Here is a 23,468-nt window from a genome sequence, read left to right on the forward strand (position 1 = left end):
TTTAGACATTTTTTTGACGAAGCGCTAATAATTTACATTTTAATTTACCTCTTACAAGTTCATTAAAACCATTTTAGATGCATTTTTCCAATCAGCCGAAAATCCTGAACAGGGCGTTTTGCATTTTGGTGGCAACACTGATGAAAACCTAAAATGCTGCTGCTGGTGTCAAATAAACACGAGAACTGGGCAGTTAGACCATGTGTTTTAAAATCCCACCCCAGTTTGAATCAAGCTGGTGGTCTGAGCAAACAGAGCCAAGTGGAGAAATGTGCATTTAGCTGTAAGTTCAAAGCGCTACTTTCTCCAAAAGGTGTATTAAGCCATTTAAGTACTCACAAATAGTTGTTTTGAGCTCTTTTTCCTGCTGCATCACTTCTTTGTGACTCTAGAATGCAAATAAGTCAACCATATGTCTTTAGCATAAAGCGAGTGATGGCTGACTGCTACCGACAGAGCTGTTGAAAAACGTCAGTTTATGCAACGTTTGGGAGAATCCACATCTTCTTTATCTGGCTGTAGGCTCAGCGATCCGTAAACACTTTGATTTGAGCTAAAAACAAACTGAAACATCTCTGGTCTGGTGTTTATTCATGCTAGCACCAAGCAGGACCACCTGACACACCCCGTTGAACCAACTCATTCATGCTTGCACGAAACCAGAAGGGTTACAGTTTTCATCTCAAATTAAAAAGGGTTGTTGATTACCTAACACACAGCTGGATAAAGAAGATTCAGATAAGACGCTTGGGAATTTATAAATGGACATTTTGGACAGTTTTGCAGCTGGTTAGCCCTCAGTTATGATTAGCTTCAAGCTAAACATACATGGCTGGTTGAAAGAAGTGATTCAAGAGGGGAAAATTGTCTCAGTGAGCTGAAAACACCTGTTCCATACGCTTTTTGAGTGAAGCATCTCTTAAAGTAAAAAAAAATAGCACGTTTGATCCTAATGGATAAATGTGAAAATAAATAAATAAATGTCAAAGCTGATGACCCACCTGATCGTCTTAATGGGCTCTTCATCTTTCTCTCTGTCCAAGAAAGGAGAGTCCATGTCGAACATCCTCTCATCTGGAGTGGACGGTTCCTCTGGGTCGTCCAGTCCTCTGCCACTATCTATGTCACCGCTGTCAACCTCCATGGTGTCCAAGGTGGTGTCCGAGTCTGGGCCAGGGCTGGCTGGCTCTGCACCATCAACACCAGTGATGTAAATACCACTGGTATATATCAGCGTCTCTATGAACCTTAAGCAATCAAGTGGATGTAGAATTTACCTCCATTGAAGTCCACCTCCCCCAAACAGTCCCGCGGTACCTTTGAAGCACAGCGCTTATGGCAGTTGAATCTGCAGTCTGGTTAACGAGAAAATTATCGGTCAAACATGCTGACAAACTCAACTCCACGATGAGTAATAAAGACAGTGTCTCACCTTTGCACTGCATGCCCTGGCGAAAGAGACCCTTGAGCAGACGCTTGCAATACTGGCAGATAGTGGGACGAGTGTACGTGTGAATGGCGAAGGTGTGCGGCACCTTGACCCGTCCCAGCACCATCTTCTCCATCCAGATAGGCCTGCCACTCCAGGACAGGATCCGCTTCCCAGCTTCCTGATGGGCCCTCTGCTGCTGGATGGAAAAGGGGAATGATGGAGGGAGGTTAGGAAGAAAAAACATATTCAGGAAGGAAGTAAAGGGGATAAGCGGATAAAAACAGCCTCAAAGGGAGTATTTGACAGACAGGGAACGACAGAATGAAAAATGACATGGCAGTGGAAGAGAGGAAAATGTCATTTGTCATACTGAGTTAGCACGACTTAAAATACTTAATATGATTCCAGCGGTCAATACGATGTTATTAGATTTGTCATGTTTCACCACAAATGAGCATTTAGTTCTGATTTTATAGGAATAAATTGGGCCTTCTGGAAGCTCTTGTCAGAAATGGGAAGGAAGCTTTCATGTTTTTTGCCAACAAGTGAGTGGATACATAAACTTAGACTTCAATGAACTATGTTATTAGCATAATTATATTTCCTGATGACCTTTTGTGGGGACAGAGACAAGAGAATATTCCAGAGCTGCTTATGCAAAATGGATTCATAAGGTCTCACTGAGGATCGAGCAAAAGAGCTGCATGCAGTTCAATTAGATCTTACGCAGCCGTGGTATTATACCACGGGGCCCGAGGGACTCACCAGTGGAGAAGAGCCCAATTTGATTAGTTTAGAAACATTCAACTTTTGAGAGCAACGCCTGTGCACGCGGACCACTGCACATTCCTAGTTTTCAGTCTGATTCAGGATTGGATCAAAACTGCCGGCGGTTCTTGATATGGGAGGATGAAAGTTTCATTCAATAAGTAACAGTCTCCTTAGAAGAGTTTTGATTTCTCGTCAGTCCAGCGGCATCAGATTGATTCTAAAAACCGCTTTGATTGAAAATTATGCAGATGTTTAATGCACAGCAATCACTTCAAATGAAATAACTCAAAGCCACAAAATTATACACATTTTAAGACTGACTTTGAAGTTTGAACTGATGGCTAAAGTGACGTTGCAAAGTTTTATTCATGTTTGAAAATCAAAACGGAATCATGAGAGCAAGCAGGGAGAGGAAACAGTGGAGGATAATTGGACAGGATAATATGGATAGATGGATAGATGGATAGACAGATAGATAGATAGTAATCAAACTTGCATCAATAACATCATTAATCACACTCTGGCTCTCCTAAAGTGCCTGACTTGTCCTATACCTGGTTTATCAATCCATCCTCTGGCCACTCACCTCATCCAGGATGACCACGGCGTTCTCTGCAGGTACCGGTCGGGGGACAGAGAGGGCCGGTCCCGGCAGTGAGACATTTGACAGCCGCCTCTTCCTGACACCAGAACAATTATTGGGGATCTTAAAGGCGCAGCGTTTGTGGTAGTTCAGCCCACATCCTTCAGACAGAAGAAGCGAGATGGACGTTCACAAGTGTTATGTTGCTGCTACTATGTCAACTTTTAAAGTGATGAAAATGGTGACCATATTTTCTATTTTCAGCCACAAGATGGCCCCACTGATGAATAGGTTAGGCCTGGGGAATTTATGACTGTGAACGTTTGACTAGTAGATAAAGCAGCTACTTATATTTAATTCATTCCCGGCGAGAGAACTTCAAATGCAAAGTCTGATCCAACAATGACAAAAAAAATCAAAGGCAAGCCAGCGTGCCATAATTCCACTGGGATCTGAATGTCAAGCATTTCACTGGCTGCAGTGCCCAGACCAAATCTTTCTTGCTGGCTTATTCATCTCCCTGATACATTCTTGAGGTCAGAGATGTGGTACATGTGTGTGTGGATACAGTAGAGAGACAGACTGCATTTGTGAGACTTATTCCTGAGATACAGTCAGTCAGCTGGCTCTAAAGCCTGGCAGTGACACAGTGGAGTTGTGTCGAGCTCGACAAAAAGTTTGTGTATGATGTTTTTGTGTGTGTCTAACCTTCACATTTGAGCCCCTGACGAACAAGACCCCACAGCATCTCCCCGCAATAGTCACAGAAGGTGGGGGCCTTGTAGGAGTGGACGTAAAGGGCATGGGGTCGAATCTGGAAGTCTTCAACTGTGGCTTGAGCTAGAAACAATAGTTTTTTAAAAAAAAATGATGTAACTTAAACTTGGCAAAAGTAAAAACAATCTGGCAGACAAAAACGGGGGATTAGAATGAAAATGTAAAGATGAAAGAGGAATAAAAACAAGAACAGAGAAGCCATGGATCACATGTATTTCACAATTATTTCATATGTTTTTTTTTTCCTCAGAATATGGTTTCACTGTGAGCGGTGAATGAAAAGACAGCAATCTAAGAGGGATCCAGAGCGAGCAGATGCCTGACGTCATGCCACTGCTGTAGCTCCACTCCAACATTAGAGGGCATCGCGTCTGTGCTGACAACTTCATTTTCACCAGCGTTAAAGGAGAGAAATGACAGTGCGCTCGTGTCGAATCAGCGCCTCACTGTTGTTTTCGCTCACGCAGGGGAGCTGCGGCCATCTCTTTTCTTCTCTCTCTCTCTCTCTCTCTCTCCGAGTTGTTGTACTGATGCACTGACTCATTGTTGGAATCAAGAGTTGGTTAATCACGCTTGTGAATCATCACAGATGAGGGGATGATTCAGACTTCTGCCTGTATGTGCAACAGACGTTTCTCTACTCTCAGCAAGCTTTCTTGCTGTTCCTGTGCAATCATTCATGTGGCCATACTGGCCAGCAACAGTTAATCACTTACATTCTGGTTAAGCAGCAAAGCCCTTGTGTTGGCAGTGGTGATGTCATATTGTGTGTCGGTGTGTGTTGCTTAATTTCCTTTGGGGTGATTCAACCAAACACTTTTGTCTCTCGGACAACTAATACTCAGCTGCTCTTGCTGTGATCAGATGCAGATTAGAACAACAAATATGACATGTGGCAGAAACAAAATCCACAGCTGAAAATCTGTTTATGTTCTAGATTAACAATAAAAACACATGCAACGTTCAAGCAAGACAAATGAAAAAGATTTGGGTAACATTCCCCAGACATGCTTGTGGGCAATAAAAAAGAGTCGCAATGAATTAGGTCTGTGACTTTGAAAACAGACACACTTCCGAAGGCCGAAAATGTCAAAGGTCAATGTTCGGGTCAACCTGTGGGTCACTGGTTCAGCCCGGCTAAACAGAAAATCTCATTTTTCCCTTTTCAAAGAAACTGCTCACGACCACTGTGATGAATCGATTTTTAAATCCAGGCGCAACACTCAATGAAAGAACTCATCTGAGACGACTCAGGCCACATAGTTCATTCTCATATGGAGAGAGAGAAATGTCTGCTGATGGCTGATGTGGAGTTTGGTTTGATATTAAGGAGAAGAAAGAGCTCAAGCAGGTCACATGTCATGGGGCAAACACAACTCCCGAGCACAGACAAATGAAAGGCGGCATTCATGAGCTTTTTCACACACGTCTGCAAAACAACTGGCCACTTCTTAATCGTCGCAGTGTTATGTAATGCTTGTCATGTTCATTAACATCAAACAACACCAAGTATAAACTCGACAAGTTGTTTTTCGCAGCTCTTCTCACGAGCCGAGGGGCTTTGGTGAATGCACTATCTGTTTGCTTTGAGGCACCAAGTTTTCCATTTAGAGGCCACAAGTTTCCATCTGACAAAAACAAGCTTGCCATCTTTATGACAAACAGAAGTATTGTAAAATATAAATTTCACACTGCCAGCAGTGGTGAATAGTGAGCTTGTGAAAGTGGGCGGGAACTGAAGGGAGTGAAAAACAGAACAAAGAGACAAACGGTCAAGCCAAACCGCAAACCTCATGGGCCAACATGGCCTGTGCCTGTGTATGCGGCGTCCAGGGCCGCCCCGCACATCAGAGCCTGTTTACACTCCACGGGTCTACTACAATCACTTTACTGCAGGAAAAACAAGCTCTCTTCTTTGAGCCCAGGGCCAAGAAAAAGCCACTTCTGCCTCCTCCACGCAGCGAGAGAGATATTCAGACCGTCTCTCTCCCACAGCCGCAGGATCCAACAACAGGTTGGTTAAAGAAAACTGTACAGATGATGACAGGAGACAAATTGTGGGGCGGAAAATGTTCATATTTTCTGCGAACAAAAGCAAAGGCTTGGGAATGTGGATTCCTCTCAAGTATCTGACATGAAAAGCCCCTAGAAGAGAGCCAAATCTACAGCGTTGGATAAAATAACGAGATGTATGTAGCAAAACTGTGAGCCAATCCTTCCAAGGTGTTTACATCAGGTGTGTGTTAGGCTCCCCAGGTGGAGCCTCCACCAGCAGATGGATGTGATAAGGTAGTAGGGATTAGACTGGGAGAAAGCAGGGAGAAACAATAGAGTGCAAACAAAAAGAAGGAAGTTCTCCAGTCTTTAGTCTACATTCCTCAGTCTTGATGCCTCAAGTATCCTCAGATCCTGAACCTAAACAATCATCCCTCATCTAAATCCCTACAAACAATGCTCTCTGCTGGGGAGGGAGGGCGAGATGCTCCGCACAGGTGGTGTCAGGTGCTTCCAGGTGGAGACAGATGGAGCAGGAGAACCGATTGGAGCAGAACAGATTGCCAAAGACTTTTGTCTTTTGTCTACGGCCTCGCAACTGCACAGGAAGCCGATTAATTCATTGTGGGAAATACAAAGAAAACACCTGTGTAGCTGCTAAAATGTGAACCATCTGACAGAAACGTTGATAAGAAGAGGAGATAAAGACGACACATTTATCACGAAATAAAAAGACTAAGCCAGCGGAGTGTCAAGTGATTCACTCATAGCCACGAGGTGCCATGCGCCATCTGGGCGACTGTGTCGTCTGAGCCGTTGTTCCAGTGCGCTGAACAAGACTCTACAGGTGCTCTGGGTTCACTGAAAGGTGTGTCATTCATGACTCAGCTCAAAAATTCAAAAGCCTCCTCCACTTTATTAGTTTTGGATGATTGTTTAGTCGTAAGAACGCTTGTTTATGCTGCTTGGTGGAGTTCCTTCATTCCCTCCGCAGTACTGTTTGTATACAAACCTTGCTGTTGTTTCAGTTGATGACAGGATTAGATAAAAATGTAGAAAATATGACTCTTGTTCACGTGCACAGAGATTCACACAAACAAAAAACACATTTTACTAAATTAAAACAAAGGAAAATGTTCTACGGTTAATAAGTTCTATTGATTTAATATTATTACCCATTAAAGTCAAGATTATTATTGCTGCTACTATTCTGAAACAAAAACATCCTTTCTTCATTATCTTTACTAGGGCACCGCTGCCCTGCAGGCCCTGACAAAAACTGGATATTCACATCTTGTACACATCCAGCCAAAGTCTCCGAACACAGTCCCTTTCAAAGTCCAAATAATAAGTGATGCACTGAGTCACGCAGCGTCCCACCAGCGAGTGTGTATCAAGATCAAGGTGCTGCTGGAGATTCATTGGTTCCGTTACTATTGATGATGAAGCCAACTTTGAATAGAATTGCAGCGACCACGGCTTATGACATCATAACACCTGTGTAATGTTGCTGAAAGGCCGGAGATGGTCGATGGAGTCTGAACAGTTCAAAATAACCACTCGGTTCTGAACTACAATTTGCTTTTTTGCAAGAATGAATATGAGTGAAAAATAGGAAACATTCATGCATTAGCCTCAACGACCTCCGCATGAGGAGGGCCAAAACATTATTTTCTGTGTGGGTGATTAAAACATTTTACACATTCTTGACCTGTGTATTCACCAAGAGCAAGAAGCCCTCAGGAGACAGTTGGGATTTTTTTTTTTTCTTCGCAAAGATTCAACAATTCAGCTTTCTTCATGTTTTAACCAATTTGTTTTAAATGTAACGTTGTACAAATAATCTGGAGAAATCGTCCAACGCATTATGTCAACACATTTCGCTGTAGCTTACATACCAGAGAGCACCACCTCAATGAGGTCTCCTTCATGGATGTCTTCTGCTGAGGTCAGCCGCTGCAGGATGTTTTCATCACTTAAGTCATGGCGGAACAGCAAGATCTTGTCGTACATGCCAAAGAAGCCGCACTCTGGGAACTGGAAAGAGGTGGAGATGGAAGGTGAAGTGAGAGTCCAGTGAGATACGAGTGAAGCAGTGAGTGAGACCCGATATTACCGTGCATCTACACATGCATCCACCGGGACCACTCTTGTTACCCCTCCATGCAAATAAACAGCAATATTATTTCCATGTGCAATGACCAAATGTGCTGTTGATTTAACAGGCGTATTTATATGTGATAGTTTGTATTCATTACAAGCAACAAACACAAATCTATTTGAAAAACACGCGAAAATGAAACATTGTATCAATATCATGTTTGTTTTTGCTATTCTTTCTGGCGACGAATGTATCCAATGAATTAAATCCAGTAAATTGTTGGATTATCCCGCTGGGTTATTATTTCAGTGGATGGTAGAATGAGTGATGGACTAATAGCCGTGTTGGATTTCCATTGAACAAGCGCGAGAGAGGTTGTCAGTTCATAAAACCCAGCAAAACAGGCCATTTACATGCATCAGTCTCACGAATAGTGACGTGTGAGGAGTAAATTAGAATATCAGGAAATGAATGGATATATTACTCCTTGCTTGGACCACATCTGACCTTGAAGTAAAAGGCAGAATGCGAGAGATGAACGTTAAGCACATCGGTCTGTCCCCCCACGAGCACACAGGCTCCTAGCACCTCGTAGTTTACACCACCGTCATCAGTGTGAGGAATGGATTACTCTGAACCCAGTGGCTCAGGAAAGGAGTTCTCAGAGGAAATACCACTCGAAGGGCCATTCAGTGAAGACTGATTTCCCATTTTCCCTTTCAGTCCCATGTTTATTGTCATCACAGCATACAGTCCAAATACTTGCCTTTGTGCCTGTTATGTTCCGAGTCCCATTAAACGCATTGTTTATAGATTTACAGTAATACTTTAATGAACAAGCAGAAATGAAACAATAAATGAATGTGTTTTGAATCTGTTATATTCAAGTAATACACATATACTCAGTCTGATGAGTAAAAACCATCTGGATTCCAGCAGGTCCCTCTCTCGCTCAGATCTCTCTCATTCAGCTGTCGTCATCATCGGCGGTGCATGTGCCAAACCAAACCAAGACAATCCAGCTTATGAGCTGGAAGCGAATACACCAATGTAAAGTAGCATGATCATAGAAGGAGGAGAGGTAAGGTAAACATCCTGCGAGGAGCAGAATCAGCGCACAGGAAGTGCAGCGCCAGTCAATACTGAGTCACTTCCTGTACTGAGGCCAGCTCATAGCATCTTGGAGACCCACGTCCTTGTCACACCAGCTACAGGCAAACTGTAAAAAGAGCAGCGCTGCACTCTTCTTCCTTCGGTGTTGTTTTCCAAGATCATAAAAGAATCCTGTTTCAAGTACCAGAGGAAAGTCTGCTCTCTGCTCCTGCACAGCACAACATCACTCCTGCAAACCTGACAGGGCGGAAGAAGCAAATCAAGAGCAGATGGATGTTTGGAGCTGTCCTGCATGGTTGGTATTCAAGAGTGAATTTGGGGCACTGTAATTTGTTATCAAACAATGAGCCTTGTCTCATGCCAAGCAAACTGGCAGCAGAGGATCCACCAGCTGTTTCCTCCTTAACCAGGGTCACACACAATGGGCCACGTAGAACAATGCCACTGTGGTCCAAGTGCACCAGGGCCGCCGCGGTCCCTGGGCACGGGATACATAAGACACCTGCAGCCTCACCAGCTGCCAAGAAACACACATACAGAGACAGCAAGACAGATTGATAGCATTGGGTGTATCAGATGACTCGTGTCAACAAAGCCAGAGGGATGAACAGTCAGATGACAAAACTGTAACTCCGCACAGAAACTGAAAATTACTGAGGCTGGCTCTGAATAGGCACCCAGAGAGAAGCTCCGGTACAAGACCTGTTCCGCTTGCTAATGCTAACCTGCACACTGATCTGACTGGAGGAGAAAACAGCCCCTGGGACTGTTTCTCAATAACTTCTTAGCTACGAATCGTTGCTGGCAATGTTTATGCCAAGTTAGCTCTCTGAGAATTTTCTCAGAATGTTTGTGAATACAACCTGAGGTGCTTACAATAGCAGTCATGAGCAGCCTCTCTAGAGCTAAACATGTACATAGTTTCAGCATCTGGTTTACAGTTACAATAGCTGCATTGCAAATGATCAGCCAGGGTGTCCTAAGGTTACAGGACATTGCTTCTGGACAGATATCCTGCTGCTGGACATTCCAAATGACTGGACTGCAATTGTTCAAGAGAGTGAACAACACACACACACACACACACACACACACACACACACACACACACACACACACACACACACACACACCAGGTATTGGATATTTCACTTGCAGACGGAGACAGTATGTTCATACCAAATATTTTAAGTATGTGTCTTTTAGGTCCAGATGTACCCCCTGCATGTCGTCTTGTGCTAAAAGGTTTATGGACAATGTTAGTCTTTACTTATTAAATAAACACATAACTGCATAAAGTAAGTATATTTGTCCTTCCAGTTGCAGTTTAAATCCATGGCTACCAAACAAATACTTTTATTATTGTCCGTCGTTAATCACCGTTAATTGCACATCTTTCATTATTCAAAATGTAGCATATTTTTCAAGTGTTTAATCCTCTTACCAACGTGGAAGCGGGGAAATGTGCTTGTGTTATGCAACTGTACAGACAAAAAAGACAAAACAATGGTAAACATTGTCCAGAAATATTCAAAGTATTTGGCTTTAAGACAAATTTGCAAAATTAATCACATGGACAACTCCAGCCTAACAGGCCAGCTGAATTAAGTAGCATGACTCAGTAATGTGTAATGTTACACCTCTATGCTTCTAAAAGCAAAAGCCACGAGTATGTCAGTCATCGGAGAAGTTGTATAAAGTGCCAGCAGGCTGCTGCTGAAACGGTTCGAACATTAATCACAAGATTTGATCACAGTGGATCAGTCCTCGGGCCTGTGGTCTTTGCTTCTTATTAGTACAGTAACTGTCCTTGTGGACCACCAGCCAGAGTTTGTTGACATTATGTTGCATTGTGTTGCTCTTGTACTTGTGTAACGGTGCTCAGAGCGCCAAAGTAACGGATTTCTGACCAAAGTGCAATCTTGAGTTCTGCTATCTCGACTCCTCCATCCCGGTCACTTTCTGTTTTTTTCTCACAAGTTGTATGATGCATTATGATTGTGGATGTGTTCAGAAACAACACTGAGACAATGGGGACAGCAGGGTTGTTACCACTCTTCTGTAGGTTGTGTGTGTGTGTGTGTGTGTGTGCGTGCGCGAGTGCGTGCGTGCGTGGTCGACAGAGTGACAGTGAGTGGACCTTTGTGTTACGGATCAATAACTGCTGGCACAGCTATACACGGATCTGTATGTGCGCAGTTGGGGGTATTTGTTGGTGAGGAAATAGTAGAATTCCACCAGACCAGTGGTGAACCAGTAATTGCAAAGCTTAGGAACTCAGGAGCAGTTGGGAGATAGGTGCCTTGCTCAAAGGTGGAGGAAAAATATACAATGTACACCTGGTAAGATTTCAGAGTTTTAGCAGTGATACCTAGCACACAGAAGAGCCTGCATCATGAAACTTCTCCAATTCCCCCCCACCATCACACATACCTACATCTTGGTGATTAATGCTATGTGGCTTACACCACAAGTGGGGATCGGGGTGAGCATCCTTCCTGAGCAAGCTGCAGTGTCACACTGGGGTTTTCACTCGCTTGACACGCCTGCTCTCAGACACGCATGCAAACACAAAAAAATGTAGTCAGTGGCCAGATCGAGCCAACTGGAGTCACCACCTCTTGGCACCCCATGCGATGCTTTCCAGCATACAGAATGGGTCTCATTCCAGAGCAGGAGCATCTGCAGGCCAGTACATAATGGCTGCGAGGGCAGAGGACACTACTTTTTTCCATGCCTCATTACAGCGAGAGGAAGCCAGGGGAGCAAGAACAATAGATTTGCAGATTTAGGACACATTTTAACAGCATGTTGTACAGATCCGACACACTCGATGGCTAACCTGTGTTACCTGCATGCACACAGAACCAACCCCTGTATTCACATATTGCACACATGCATGTAGAAATAAACCATTCACTTCAACCATGCTCCTGCACACATATGCACCCTCACACACCATCGCCCACACATGCTACTGCATACATCTCTGGAGTCCATAGTGACTGAGCATGTCTTTTGTCATCTTCAAACGCAAATCTATTCAACCAAGTAGCCACGACCACACACGCACACCAAAGACCCCGGAGCGGAGGAGCTGTGTGTGAGGTCCACAAGTCAGCCTGGAAAGACAAGTGGAAAGGGGCTTTGCAGTAGTAAGCTTTTGTTAAACTGACTAATCCGCCATTGATATGCTAAATCCTGTTAAAAGTAAAGAAAGTGAGAGGCAGGAAAGGAGAGGAGACTGTGGTGGTGTGTGTTTGCATGTGCGCGTGCTCGCAGGTTTTATTTAAACTCTTATTTCAAGCCAAAAACAAATTACCTCAAGGCAGCCATTAAAAATGATCTGGTTTGAATAACCAACTGTGCCATTTGGCATTGAATAACAATGCTTTCTCTTGCAGAGCGTTCACTGTTACATTAAAACTGCAGAAAAGCTGCGTTAACTGAGCTAAATTTCAGTGCAATTACAGTAAAAATAAGCGCGTGAATGAGTGTGCTCAACATTATGTGGCTGGGTATTTGTGTGTCTGTGCATGTGTTACATGTGATGTGTGACGGAGTTGGGTGGCAAAAGGGAAGCGGTGTTGAGAGCGGCGTGCAGGCTCTGACAGATGGCCATGTGATTACAGTAAGGAAAAGTATGCTGCTTGACCTCGGGCTGCCTTACACCTTTATTAGTCTGGCAGACAGCCAGTCAGATCTGGAGGACAGCGCCGGTGAAATGCCCTGCTTTCTATCAGTCTGCTTGATGCTGATTGTGGTGCATCCATCTGTAGCTAAGGAAACAACGCTTTTTTTTCACAAAAACATCTCGTCGCTCAACACAATACTGATTTGGGTCACCTTTTCTTTACAGTATTTTTGACCAAAGACAAAAATAAAAACACCCCCCCCCCCTCCCAAAAAAAAGGAGAATTCTGAATTTGTATTCATATGAATGGTTTGTATGATTGTCAATTTAGTGCCACAGTACCGACGGCATGGTTCAGAGCGTGCAGTCATAGAAGGAATATGTCTGTTTTTTGGTGAGCCTGGAGCAAGCGAGAGCTGTAAGGGAGCGCAAACACGTTAAACCAGCTGATGTGTATGAAGACAACATCAAAAATAAGACAGCAGTGGTCCAACAACGTACATCGGCCTGCTACATTAAACAAGGCTTTACATGGGAAAGCAGGCAGGAGAAAAGAAAAAAAGCATTCCTCAGATGATTGAAACTCTTCAAGCACAAGTTGTGTTTCTTATTTCTTTTATTTTGGACTTTTATAACACCAGCTGATTTTCAGTTGTGTAATTGTGACTCAACACTTTTTGATAGATTTCTTTTTTTAGTTTCACACAAAATCCTGACCCATGCATGCAAGAATTTGTGTTCGTTGCTTACTGGACAATTATGAAGCGACTACATCAGCACCGACTAAATCTTTTCAAAATAAATAACCTAGCTTTATTAACTTGTAATTTTCTTCCTCCCAATTTTCCTGTGGCAGTGAACCGTGACCCCACAAACGCGGTACGTACCAAACCGTGTCTCCTGTGTACTTTTACACCCCTAATTATCATGCACATCATTGTCATTTGTTCTTTATAATCTAAAGCTGTCTTTCTTTCCCAGTGAATCAAAACTGATACAGCAGGGCCATAGTTTTATGTATAAAACCTGTACTGATAGGGAGAATCTTCCATTCCACTGTTTCAATTTTTCTGACTGGAGTGTCTTGATCTACATGTGGCAGGCGTCTTTTTTATATAAGTTTACAAGACATCACTACTCAAAGAAATGGTTCACTGGGGTAGTGAGTTCTCGTGAAACATTTAAGCAGTCAGGAAGTAGAAGGACTGTGTTCATTTAGCTTGAGGTGGAGAGATAAAGAACGTCACAAGATCAGTGTGATACAAGGTGCTTTTATCCACCAGACAAATACGTCCATTGACTTACAATACACCCATTTTTCAAAGTGCTGAGACACAGATCATACTGAGGCACCCCCCCACCCCCACCCCCCCACAGCAGGAAACACAAGATGCTGATTTCTTTTTGTTTTGGTTAAACAATTGAAGCGAGTCCCTAAGAACACCTTAAAAGGAGACCAGGGGGAAAGTTGGACCAGAGAGCATATATGATGAACCGTTCCAAGTCTGACTCGATGAGCTCTGAGGTACAACAGATCTACATGTGCTGAATCAACAAGCTCCACTCCAATCCAAGGCGTCACGCATGTCAAAACGACACGTAGACAACTGTTTGACTTTGAAGACATGTTACTGCCTACAGGAGAGGGACACACTTCACTTACTCACCAAACGTGTGCATTTGAAAGTCCAATTGGACGCTCACGCGATCCTTCAGGGAGAGCTTTGTTCAAGTCCCATCAAACGTGTGGTAATTGATTGAATTCAAAAGTGGAATTGTGTTTGTTTTCATTACACATTATTAGCATAATAACAACCAAAGATTTTCCACGGAGAATGGTAGGGGGAAAAAAATCTGCAGCAAATGTTACAATTGCTACATGTGAGCATCAGCAACAGCCAAATAATTGATTTGTCTCTTGGAATGATCCCTCAAAAGAGGGTACACTGGAAACGCTCTAGTTTTCCACTGTTTGGTTCAAGATTTAGTGTTTTTGGTACTACATTAACTGTTTCCATGTAATTTGCCTGGATGACTTGTAAATCATTTGCTCCGAGGGAGCAGATGTCCTGATTCCTGTCTTAAGTACAAGGTAGGGATGATCCTTGTCATGATAACTTATGGTAAAATCCCTTGATCAAATGTAACTGTGAATGTACTTATCGTTAATGACTTATTGATATCATCCAAATGACATGGAATCAGTGATAAAAGGTCAGGGTTGTTTATATCACAAGAAAGCAATTCACTGGACTTTATTTCGATTAAACGCAACAGTTTAGGATCACGGTATACAGTCGCTGCATCTTCATCTTCCCACCAGTCACTCGGTCAGCTTATGTAGCGAGTGAATCTCTGCACAGACACTCAACAACCACCTGAGAGAAGCTGGCCTACACCTGTCCTGCTGCCCCTCACAGGCTCAGACTTCAGCGGGCTAAGACGCACACTCCCTGGACCCTTCACAGATGACTCACGTCCTCTACTGTGTAGCTGGAGGCAACGTGTGTGACGCCGTGCTGGCGAGGACAGACGGACTTGTGGTCCTGGTGGAGTTATGGTCGTGAGTAGTATATATCATAAACATCAGGCGCAGCTGCAGCTCAGCAAATGTAGCATGAATGCACTTTGACACCGGGATGAGGTTTCACTGTTGTGCCACTGTGTGCTCGGATGAGCACACACAGTTTGTGGAAGCTGAAAACATCCCTGTTCTCCTGGGCTCGCTGTTCACCAGACGTATCCCCTTCTGAGCGTTTGTGGGAGGTTCTGGATCACTGGGTACATCAGCGTGTTCCTACCCGTAGGAATATCTGTAACACAGCTCTTGTCAAGCCACTGTCAACAATCTCAATCTAATTCAATGAGTGAGATAAACCTCATCATGAAACACAGATGATGGCAGCATCTTCTTGCATAGTTTGGATTTCAAATACCTTCATTATTTGATTAAAATAGAGTAAAACAAAATAATCATACAGTTTAAAAGCTGTACTCCCGTATTTGAAAGGGAATGTCTTTAATTGGCGCGGATCCTTGCAAAAATCACATCATCGTCATCATCATTTTCGTATGTTTTTAAAATTAAAAAGTGAGCAATGACACAAAAATGAGAATTCCTTCCAGTAGGTTGAATCATATCACAACTGCAGTATCAGTCAAAATAATTACATATTTCTTCAACATCATTCAGCCCTCGTGAAAAGGCAACCGTGTTCTTAGCGCTCTGATGTGCTCGTGAGGGGACAAATATTGCCTCATGTTGGACTTTGCCTGTCATCCTAATGAGCTCATCCTGGAAGAGCCTGATTGTTAGGACTTTGATTTCAACAGCAAAAGTTTTTTGGAAAGCTTCCGTGGTGCTTGGGTAACATCGTCTGTCCACTGCTCCATTCATTTAACAAGTCACTTTGAGAAATTTAGGAAAGTATTACAAGATACTGTGGACTGATCCCAGCTCGCGATAAGTCGAGAAAGTGCAATGAACATGCTTCCTTTCGGCTGTACAGCCTGTGTATGGAGAACTACGTTTTTGGGAAAGCCAATGAAAATATACTACAGCTGAGCAAAGAGAGAAGAGACGAGATATGGGATCAGGAATACTGCAATCGGGTGCCAAAACTGACATCATTTACAGATTGGATATTGGAATGCCTGTTCACATTCTGATCCAGATTCCATTCCATAGTTTTGCCCTGCTGGACCAAGAACCTGCCAAAAACGCAACATGAGGCACGTCACAGATCCATATGTGCAAATCAAATAAAACGCTAACGTACTGCATTTGTGGTTATATGTTTTAAAATACTTTTATTGGAAAGAGCCTAGATGTCTGAGTCAGTATTGGTATCAGCAGATGTGAAGCAGAATTGGATCAAAACTGAAAAAAAACAACTAATGGTAATCACATAGAAACTTAAAAAATGTGCATCTGTTCCAGAGAGAGCAAGAGATGGGCTTCATGTAGCTAATAGACAATGTTCTAGACTCATGTGGTTTGTATTAAAACAGGCTTCTTGTACAATTGTGGGATCAAGCAAACTCAACCCATCACTCCCCACACACATTTGACATGAGAGGACTGTATGTCCTCCTTCAGAAGTCAACTCAGCTTCTTTTCCTGTTTTAAAAAAAAAGAAAAAAGAAGCAGGACAGAAACTCCACTTTGGGTAGGCAGCAGCCACATGCAGTGGGCCCGCCGCAGAAGCTGATCTAATGTGGTGGGAGAGTGGCAGGAGAAGCTGCGACTTTCTCACTCTGCCGGCTCGGACTCGTTCCATTCCACGAGGCAGAATGTGCCTCATTCAGAGGTTTTACTGCGTGACACTTTATCACTGTGGAATAAAGCAGTGCGTTCTTCAAAACGATAAATCCAGCCTGACTGCCCCCCCCCATCCCACCCCCACACGTCTACAGCTTTCCAGAAACTTTACTCACAATCTCTCTCAGTTGTTTTCGATGTGCATGACGGCATTTTTCACAACCATTACCACACATCGCACAACTTTAACTCTTCCATGTTCTGCCAACATGCACATTCTGCTGCCTTGTGATGACAAGCATGGCAAACCCACTTATAGTTTGACAAACATCTCAGGCACTTCTCACCTCTTGCTGTCTTCTTTCCTGTGTGTTTCAAGACAAGTGTGAATAATAGAGCCTGACCGAGAAGCAGAACTGGCTGGTAAAATGAGAAAGCAGAGCACTGAAAAAGAGCCAAATGTTCATATGCAATCAATTAAACTATGGCTCCCTTCCTTCTGTAAGCTGAGAGCTGGGGATGTGTGTGCTTGTCCTGGAGTGATGTTATGTTCATATATCTACACTTTGGGTGCAGACAAGGTGGAATCACCACTCTAACCGCTGAGCTGAGGTCATGGGCCGTGTCCAGACCACAGAATATGCACACTGTAGCAGGAGACTCTACACCTGTCATCCTAGACTTCTTTCAGTCATCGGGGGATTCTAACAAAGCGATACCGCTCACCCATTTACATCAGCTGCAAAAACGGAGAGTTTCTGAACCAAATCTCTTGCTGGTCTCACAAAATGTTGTTGTGAAACTCTCCAAAGAAAATCCCACAATTATTTTACGAGGCCTTTGATTATTTGAATCAAAACAAAATGTGGTAATTTGGCCTCAAGCGTAAAGGCGCAGAAGTGGAGTGGAGATATTGGTGGTGAGGTCACTGTTAGCCACCATATCCCTAATGAAAGCCAGGTGGATTTCAACCTAATAGCACCGTTCTTTATTACTGTCACGATAGAACCCGTCTAATCCCACCTCGTGAGACCATCAGTATTACGCAAGCTCAAGAGTTGAGCCCTGCAGCAACGTCTGGATCCCCTCCTATCAAAAACCACTATGAGAGATTAGAAAGTTATTGAATCAATCCAAACTGCATTTTAACTGCTCGCCTACAACCAAACAGTAATGTAGCTCCTGATTGGCTCTCGTTGTTGATGCATTGATGTTTGATGCCAAACAGAGAGATAGAAAATGACGTCCCTCAAAGTAACAAGCAGCAACACTGGTAGACTAAACACAGCTGTAAATGCAGTTATTGCAGGAACAGATTAAATATTGAAAACTTAAGAACAGGGATATGCATTAGCGGAGTCTCTTGGCAGATAAAACATTTTTCTTCAGAGTCGATTTTGCGTGTGACGGCATCACGTTTTTTCACGCTACGTCATTTTAGCTAGGAGGGGATCCAGAGGTAGCGGCAGATTTTGACCCCTGAGCTTGCGAAATACAGATGGTCTCATCAGGCTGTCTAATCCCTCTTCACTGATGGTCTCCTGATCATGTATGAGTGTTCGCTTGCGTGCATTTATGCGCGTGCACAACTATTACACGCATTAACAGTGTCCAGAGACCAGGCAGAGAAGAGGAAGGCTGAGTCACAGGATCTAAGGCTCCTCAGGAACAGAGCTGTGTGATATAAGGCATGCTTGGCCAGACCCCCGCACACCACTGATGAGTTATGGCCCCACTGCAAACCTCCGCTCAGAGATATACTACACTACACACTCCATCGCCCTCTCTCTGGCCTCCACACGGGGCAAATAAACAGGTGAACCTGAGGGAATTTATGTGAGGATGAGATTGATGGCGACTGTGCTTTCTTTTGTTCCGGTAGAGCTGGAGGTTATGAGTGGCGAGGTAATAGCAGGATGTAGGAACAGGCTGCTGTTGCTCAACAGAAATATTCATAATTGCTGTGGGTTCTGCTTTTGCAGAACATTCACAATTAATAATGAGTATTCACATTCACAGACATTCTTCTGTTTAATTTGTAATTGCACAGAAATGTTTGTGCTCACGTAAAAGAAAAGATTAACTAGACTCAACACTCGGTCCAGCCAAATTCCGACACTAAAGTGGTCACCTTCCTTCAAACTCAGACACCAAAAGGCAATTTCTCCGAATAGTTAAACACACAGACAAGAATAATAGCAAGTGCAGTGTAGAGGAAAGCCATTTGAACGTAGGCACACAGACAGTACAGGCTGTGCTGCTCCGCTGACCACAGCAGATTGGAGAGCAGGAGAATATGGAAACAGGGAGTGGCTCTGAGTGGAACTAACTGAACGAGTAGGGCTGAAGAAAGAGACACACTGACAAAAGAAGGCATTCTGAGCGGCTGACTGTTTCCCTTCAGTAAAATGACATGATGAACTTATCCAACAGCTCCTTTTCTTTCTACCGGACCTGCCGGGTTTATAGGCCAAACATTGCTCATTAGATGGCTGGCATGAAAGCATTTCGCACCAGCGTCTATCTTCATAACAACACTAGGTTTCTTCTTGTATTCTTGTTGTTTCAACATGTAATTGCACTTCCCCAACCACCTCCCTATCAGTCTGACAGATCGCTCACTTTGCTGAAAGACAGGAAAGGCAAACATTGCTGAGAAAACAGCACAGAATAAGACTCTACAACCTGCTGCCACTACTGGGATCAATAATGCCACGCTGATATGACTGTGTAGAGTTAAAAATATGACCGCATGGTTTTTACTGCAGGGCACTTGAGGCATTTTTCACCATTTCTTATCTGCTAGTGCTGTATTTGGAGATCAAGATGGGTGTTTCTGAAGTGATTAACTAGATTAAATAAGCATGAGCTAATATCATGCACTGTCACTGCACCAGCCCCCCTCTTCTAGTATTTGTCACGGCTGAAGTCCTCGAAGTGTGCTGAGGTTGTCAGTAGGTCAATCCGGTGTAAGGAGAGGAAAGCGCGTGTCGTTAATGAGTATAATGAGGGAAGTGAGATATCCTCTCTCAGTGAACCTTGTTATGCTTCGATTACAAATTTACAAATGGAAGTTAGTGGAGCCTCTTAATACGAACTGCGGTGTCACTACACGTGGTTGGCTTCACAAGGACAAAGTCACCAGGACTATGGCCTGAGTTCAAAATGGTAAGCAATTCAATATAATCTCAATCACAGCCCATTCAGCCAGTATTAACTGAGATTGGATTGGATTCCAGATAATCTCCCACCACTGGCTGAAGTTAATTATGGTGAAGGGCATTTGGGGAACCTAAAAGAGCAGCAAATCTAAAGTAAAAGCCACACTTGGTGGCAGAGGCGGCATTCTGCTGATGGTTTGGCAGTGAATGAATGGCAGGACATCAGCCATACTGTGGCCCTGTGTGCCCCGTGTCAGGCCTGCCAACTGGGCTGTCCCCCTTCCCCTGGAGAGGACCACCCTTCTCCGCTCTGTCATTCCCTGACTCTTGCGGCTGGGCCCTGTGTTCTGCCATGCCACTTTACATTTAAAGGAGAATGAGGCGGCAGAAATGTGCACTGCAGATGGTAGAAATTACTTAGCTCACTTAACTTCAGAGATATTTTTTCCCTTTTTCTTCTCTCTCCCTTTTCCACAAATTACTCCAAGACTGGGGAAATTGATAGATTCCTTGTGCAAGTAGGCCTTTGAGTAGTACATGGAGGACTTTTGTTTTTTCAGGAATCCCAGTTGTGATATCAATTTAGCTAACTCTATGGCTTTGGAACATGTCTGTAAATGAACACTGAAAACCATCTTAGTAGGAAAAAGGCTAAAACCAAGACAGTGTGTATTCAGAACCTATACTAACACTGAATATTTTGACTCAAGGGTGACCTGTTTTTTCTTGAGAGGGAGCTGAATGTACTTTCCAGGAAATGTCTGGCCCCATGTATATCACACATAAAGCCCTGTGCTGTTGGGACGTCCTCTAGGGTGAAATATGGCAGCCAGCTCCATAGGAACATGCAGATGTGGGCTTATACTGTTGAGCGGAGGGAGGGAGGGAGGGAGGTGGTGGTGATTTATTTGCCGTGTGTTTCAGTTAGTTTTGGTTGATGTGAACTGCAGTACGCTCCGTTTTCCATCTGCATCTTTCCTTCTTGATATTTTCTGTTCCCATTTTCTGCTCCTAATAACAGATTTTTTTTAAATTTTTCATCCTCATTTGCACCTTAAGGCAGATATACATAAAAAAGAATATCAAAGGAAACCTACTACTCAGTATAATTAATCTTGAAAGCTGAGCTAACTCATCTTCTGCCAAGCGTCATCCAATCGATATTACTCAAAGGGTTAGAGCGATCCGAATTCTTCTCTTTTTAAAATGCTCTTTTACTGTACATTGTCGAATGTAGCCTGCTTCTGACTCAAAAAGCTCCTTTGTCTCGCTAATTACAGAGGCAGCTGTACAGCCCTCGACCAGAAACTGGGAGTTACAGGACTGACAAAACCAGTGGGGAAACCTGTGGCTGATGCAGCTGCCTTTCACAGCATTTCCAGCTGGGGTGAAAATGCAGTAATATCCTAAAAGGACAAGCGCTAAAATTAAAGCATTCATAAATCTAACATTAGAGGGAAATGCATAATAGGTCATTTTTCCATTACCTTTGACAGAAGAACTTCAAACTTCCTTCCTCCTGCTAAGCTTTATAATCACATTTGATAGCAAGAGAATCTTTCAACTGATGCCAAGCTACATTGTTGCTTCTCCATTTATATCTGCTGCCAACATTCAACAAAAAAAGGTCTACAATGAATATTAAATACAGTCGTATAAAGTCAGAAAAACGAAACTGTATCGATGCAACCTCATCCATCAATGGCCACTGCTACCAAAACAAGTGTTCAGCTACAAATATTCCCGTTTCCAAGCAGTCTTAATCCCACCCATCCCAAGCAACATCACATCATCCTCGAAAAATGCCTGGGTGAAGAGGAATGTTCTGTAGCTGGCTGGCTGTCCGGGCCGACCAGCTGGCGGGCTAGAAGTCATTCTCAAGGAGTCGTGAACTTTTGTCCCGCCACTGCTCTTTTGCTGGCTGCACAAGGGGACTTGGGCGACACTAAACAGGAAACGCTCAACAAGTGGAAGCTATGGATGTTTACTTCGCACCATTCATAAAGCCTCAAAAAGCAGACAGGGAGGACGGGGCTTGACCAGTGAAACAAGTCTGTCCCAATGTGGCCATCAGTGTAGTCCCAGGCTGGATGGAGCCCGACTGGGAGGCTCTCACGGACTTGTGTCGTGTGTCCGTTTTGCGTGCTACGGTTCCTCCACCCCTTCACCCTACGACTGCTGCTGCAGAAAGCCGTTAATCCCTCATTAAACTGTTAAATTTAGGCTCCAGATCGGTGGGTGGCGGTAACACACCGGAAAGCTGTTTGCAAACTGCCTAAAAAAAATGGAAGCGAGAACAGACAACAAAGTACAGGAGGAGAGAACGTTTGAGATCTGCAGGGCACATTCAAATCATCAGTGTGGCAACAATCTGACTATCCAGCGGCGAATAAAAGTACCAATCATTTTGGTGACAACGGGCACATAAACTGTCCTGTTTCAACATTTATTTCATGTAGCAAACTATAACCTTTTGCAGTTCGCCACAGGCACGCATGACTTGGTCCAAAGGAAAGCGCCGGCTGGTCACACTTGGAGCTACCTGGCGCCTAACTAGAGTGGTTATAAGAAAGGCTGAATGAAAAAGTGACGTAGATTTGTAATCATAGTGTGATGTAAACCATGGATTTGGAGATTCTTTATACCTCCTATCAAACCTTTCTCAAAGTTATCGAGAAGCCAAGCTGAGACATGATAGAACTTTGAGCCAACGAGAACCCATTTCCAAAAGAGGCTAATGCAGAAACTGACATTCAGCCCATATTCTTTACATATTAGTTAAAAGTACATAGGTACTGTTGGCAAAATTCAAAAGAACAACTCACTGCCTGTATGAGAGGCGCAGATGTAAGACGGACGCCGCTGCAGGGCCAAGTGAAAACAGTCGTAATAGCAGCAGTAACCTCAGTAGCTGCTAGAAGATACCAAGACTGTACATATTAGGATCAGGTTGCCCTGGACTAAGGTTGACCTTACCCACCAAAGTGAATGTGGCCCAAACCGCTACTATCAAAACCAACTTTAGATCAGCAGAGAAAAGAGAGAAGGCAAATATGTTCTGTGGATGCCTGCCAAGTCATGGGGTTGAGTCATGAAGAGGAAGAGGATTCAATCGTACAAAATCTATACAATACACAGTTATAATAATGGACTGCATGACTCCCCATCAAACAATGGGACTGATTCAGCACTGGAATGGCACAGGAAAGATATGAAATGTCAACCTTGAAGCCATGACATGTTATATACAGTAAATGAGAGCGTGAAAAAAAACATCTGGAAATTTCCCAGCTGTCAACCACATCCTGAGTGCATCTGCTATAGCAGACAGACTTATAGGAGTAATTCCTCTGCCAGGAACAAGCATTTTAAACACAACAGCTCAAAAAATTGCTGCTCATTTGCCGCGACGTTGCCGCCCGTTATCTCGGAAAAACACAGACGATTTATGAGCGACGGTGAGAACTTTACTATCCCACCTCTTATAGTTGGGATAGAGTTAAGGAATAGGCGCCAAAAAAATGATGCAACTCAAAACCCCCTCTTAACATCCAGCTGCCTCTAAGTATGATCACACTCTTGGTGGAGACACTGACAAGAGCGAGACTGCAGATACAGACAGCCTAAATAAGGTTCATGT

General features: G+C 43.6%; 1 protein-coding gene across 3 annotated transcripts in view; it reads right to left on the bottom strand.

Annotated features, from left to right (window-relative positions):
- prkd3 (protein kinase D3) overlaps positions 1-23,468 on the bottom strand; it is a 38,332-nt gene that overhangs the window by 9,404 nt on the left and 5,460 nt on the right. For 2 of the 3 annotated variants that reach the window (XM_086182013.1, XM_086182011.1), the window contains exons 3-8: positions 7,457-7,595; positions 3,495-3,626; positions 2,790-2,947; positions 1,433-1,628; positions 1,278-1,355; positions 1,002-1,188 (exon numbers count right to left, since the gene is read on the bottom strand). In XM_086182013.1, the coding sequence (XP_086038139.1) occupies positions 1,002-1,188; positions 1,278-1,355; positions 1,433-1,628; positions 2,790-2,947; positions 3,495-3,626; positions 7,457-7,595 (890 nt within the window). The remainder of the gene's footprint in view (positions 1-1,001; positions 1,189-1,277; positions 1,356-1,432; positions 1,629-2,789; positions 2,948-3,494; positions 3,627-7,456; positions 7,596-23,468) is intronic. The other variant, XM_086182012.1, reaches the window with a different exon arrangement.

The sequence above is a fragment of the Aulostomus chinensis genome, chromosome 17, assembly GCF_037954235.1.
Source record: "Aulostomus chinensis isolate RoL2024-O1b breed Wild chromosome 17, RoL_Achi_v1.0, whole genome shotgun sequence".
Classification (NCBI taxonomy): Eukaryota; Metazoa; Chordata; class Actinopteri; order Syngnathiformes; family Aulostomidae; genus Aulostomus; species Aulostomus chinensis.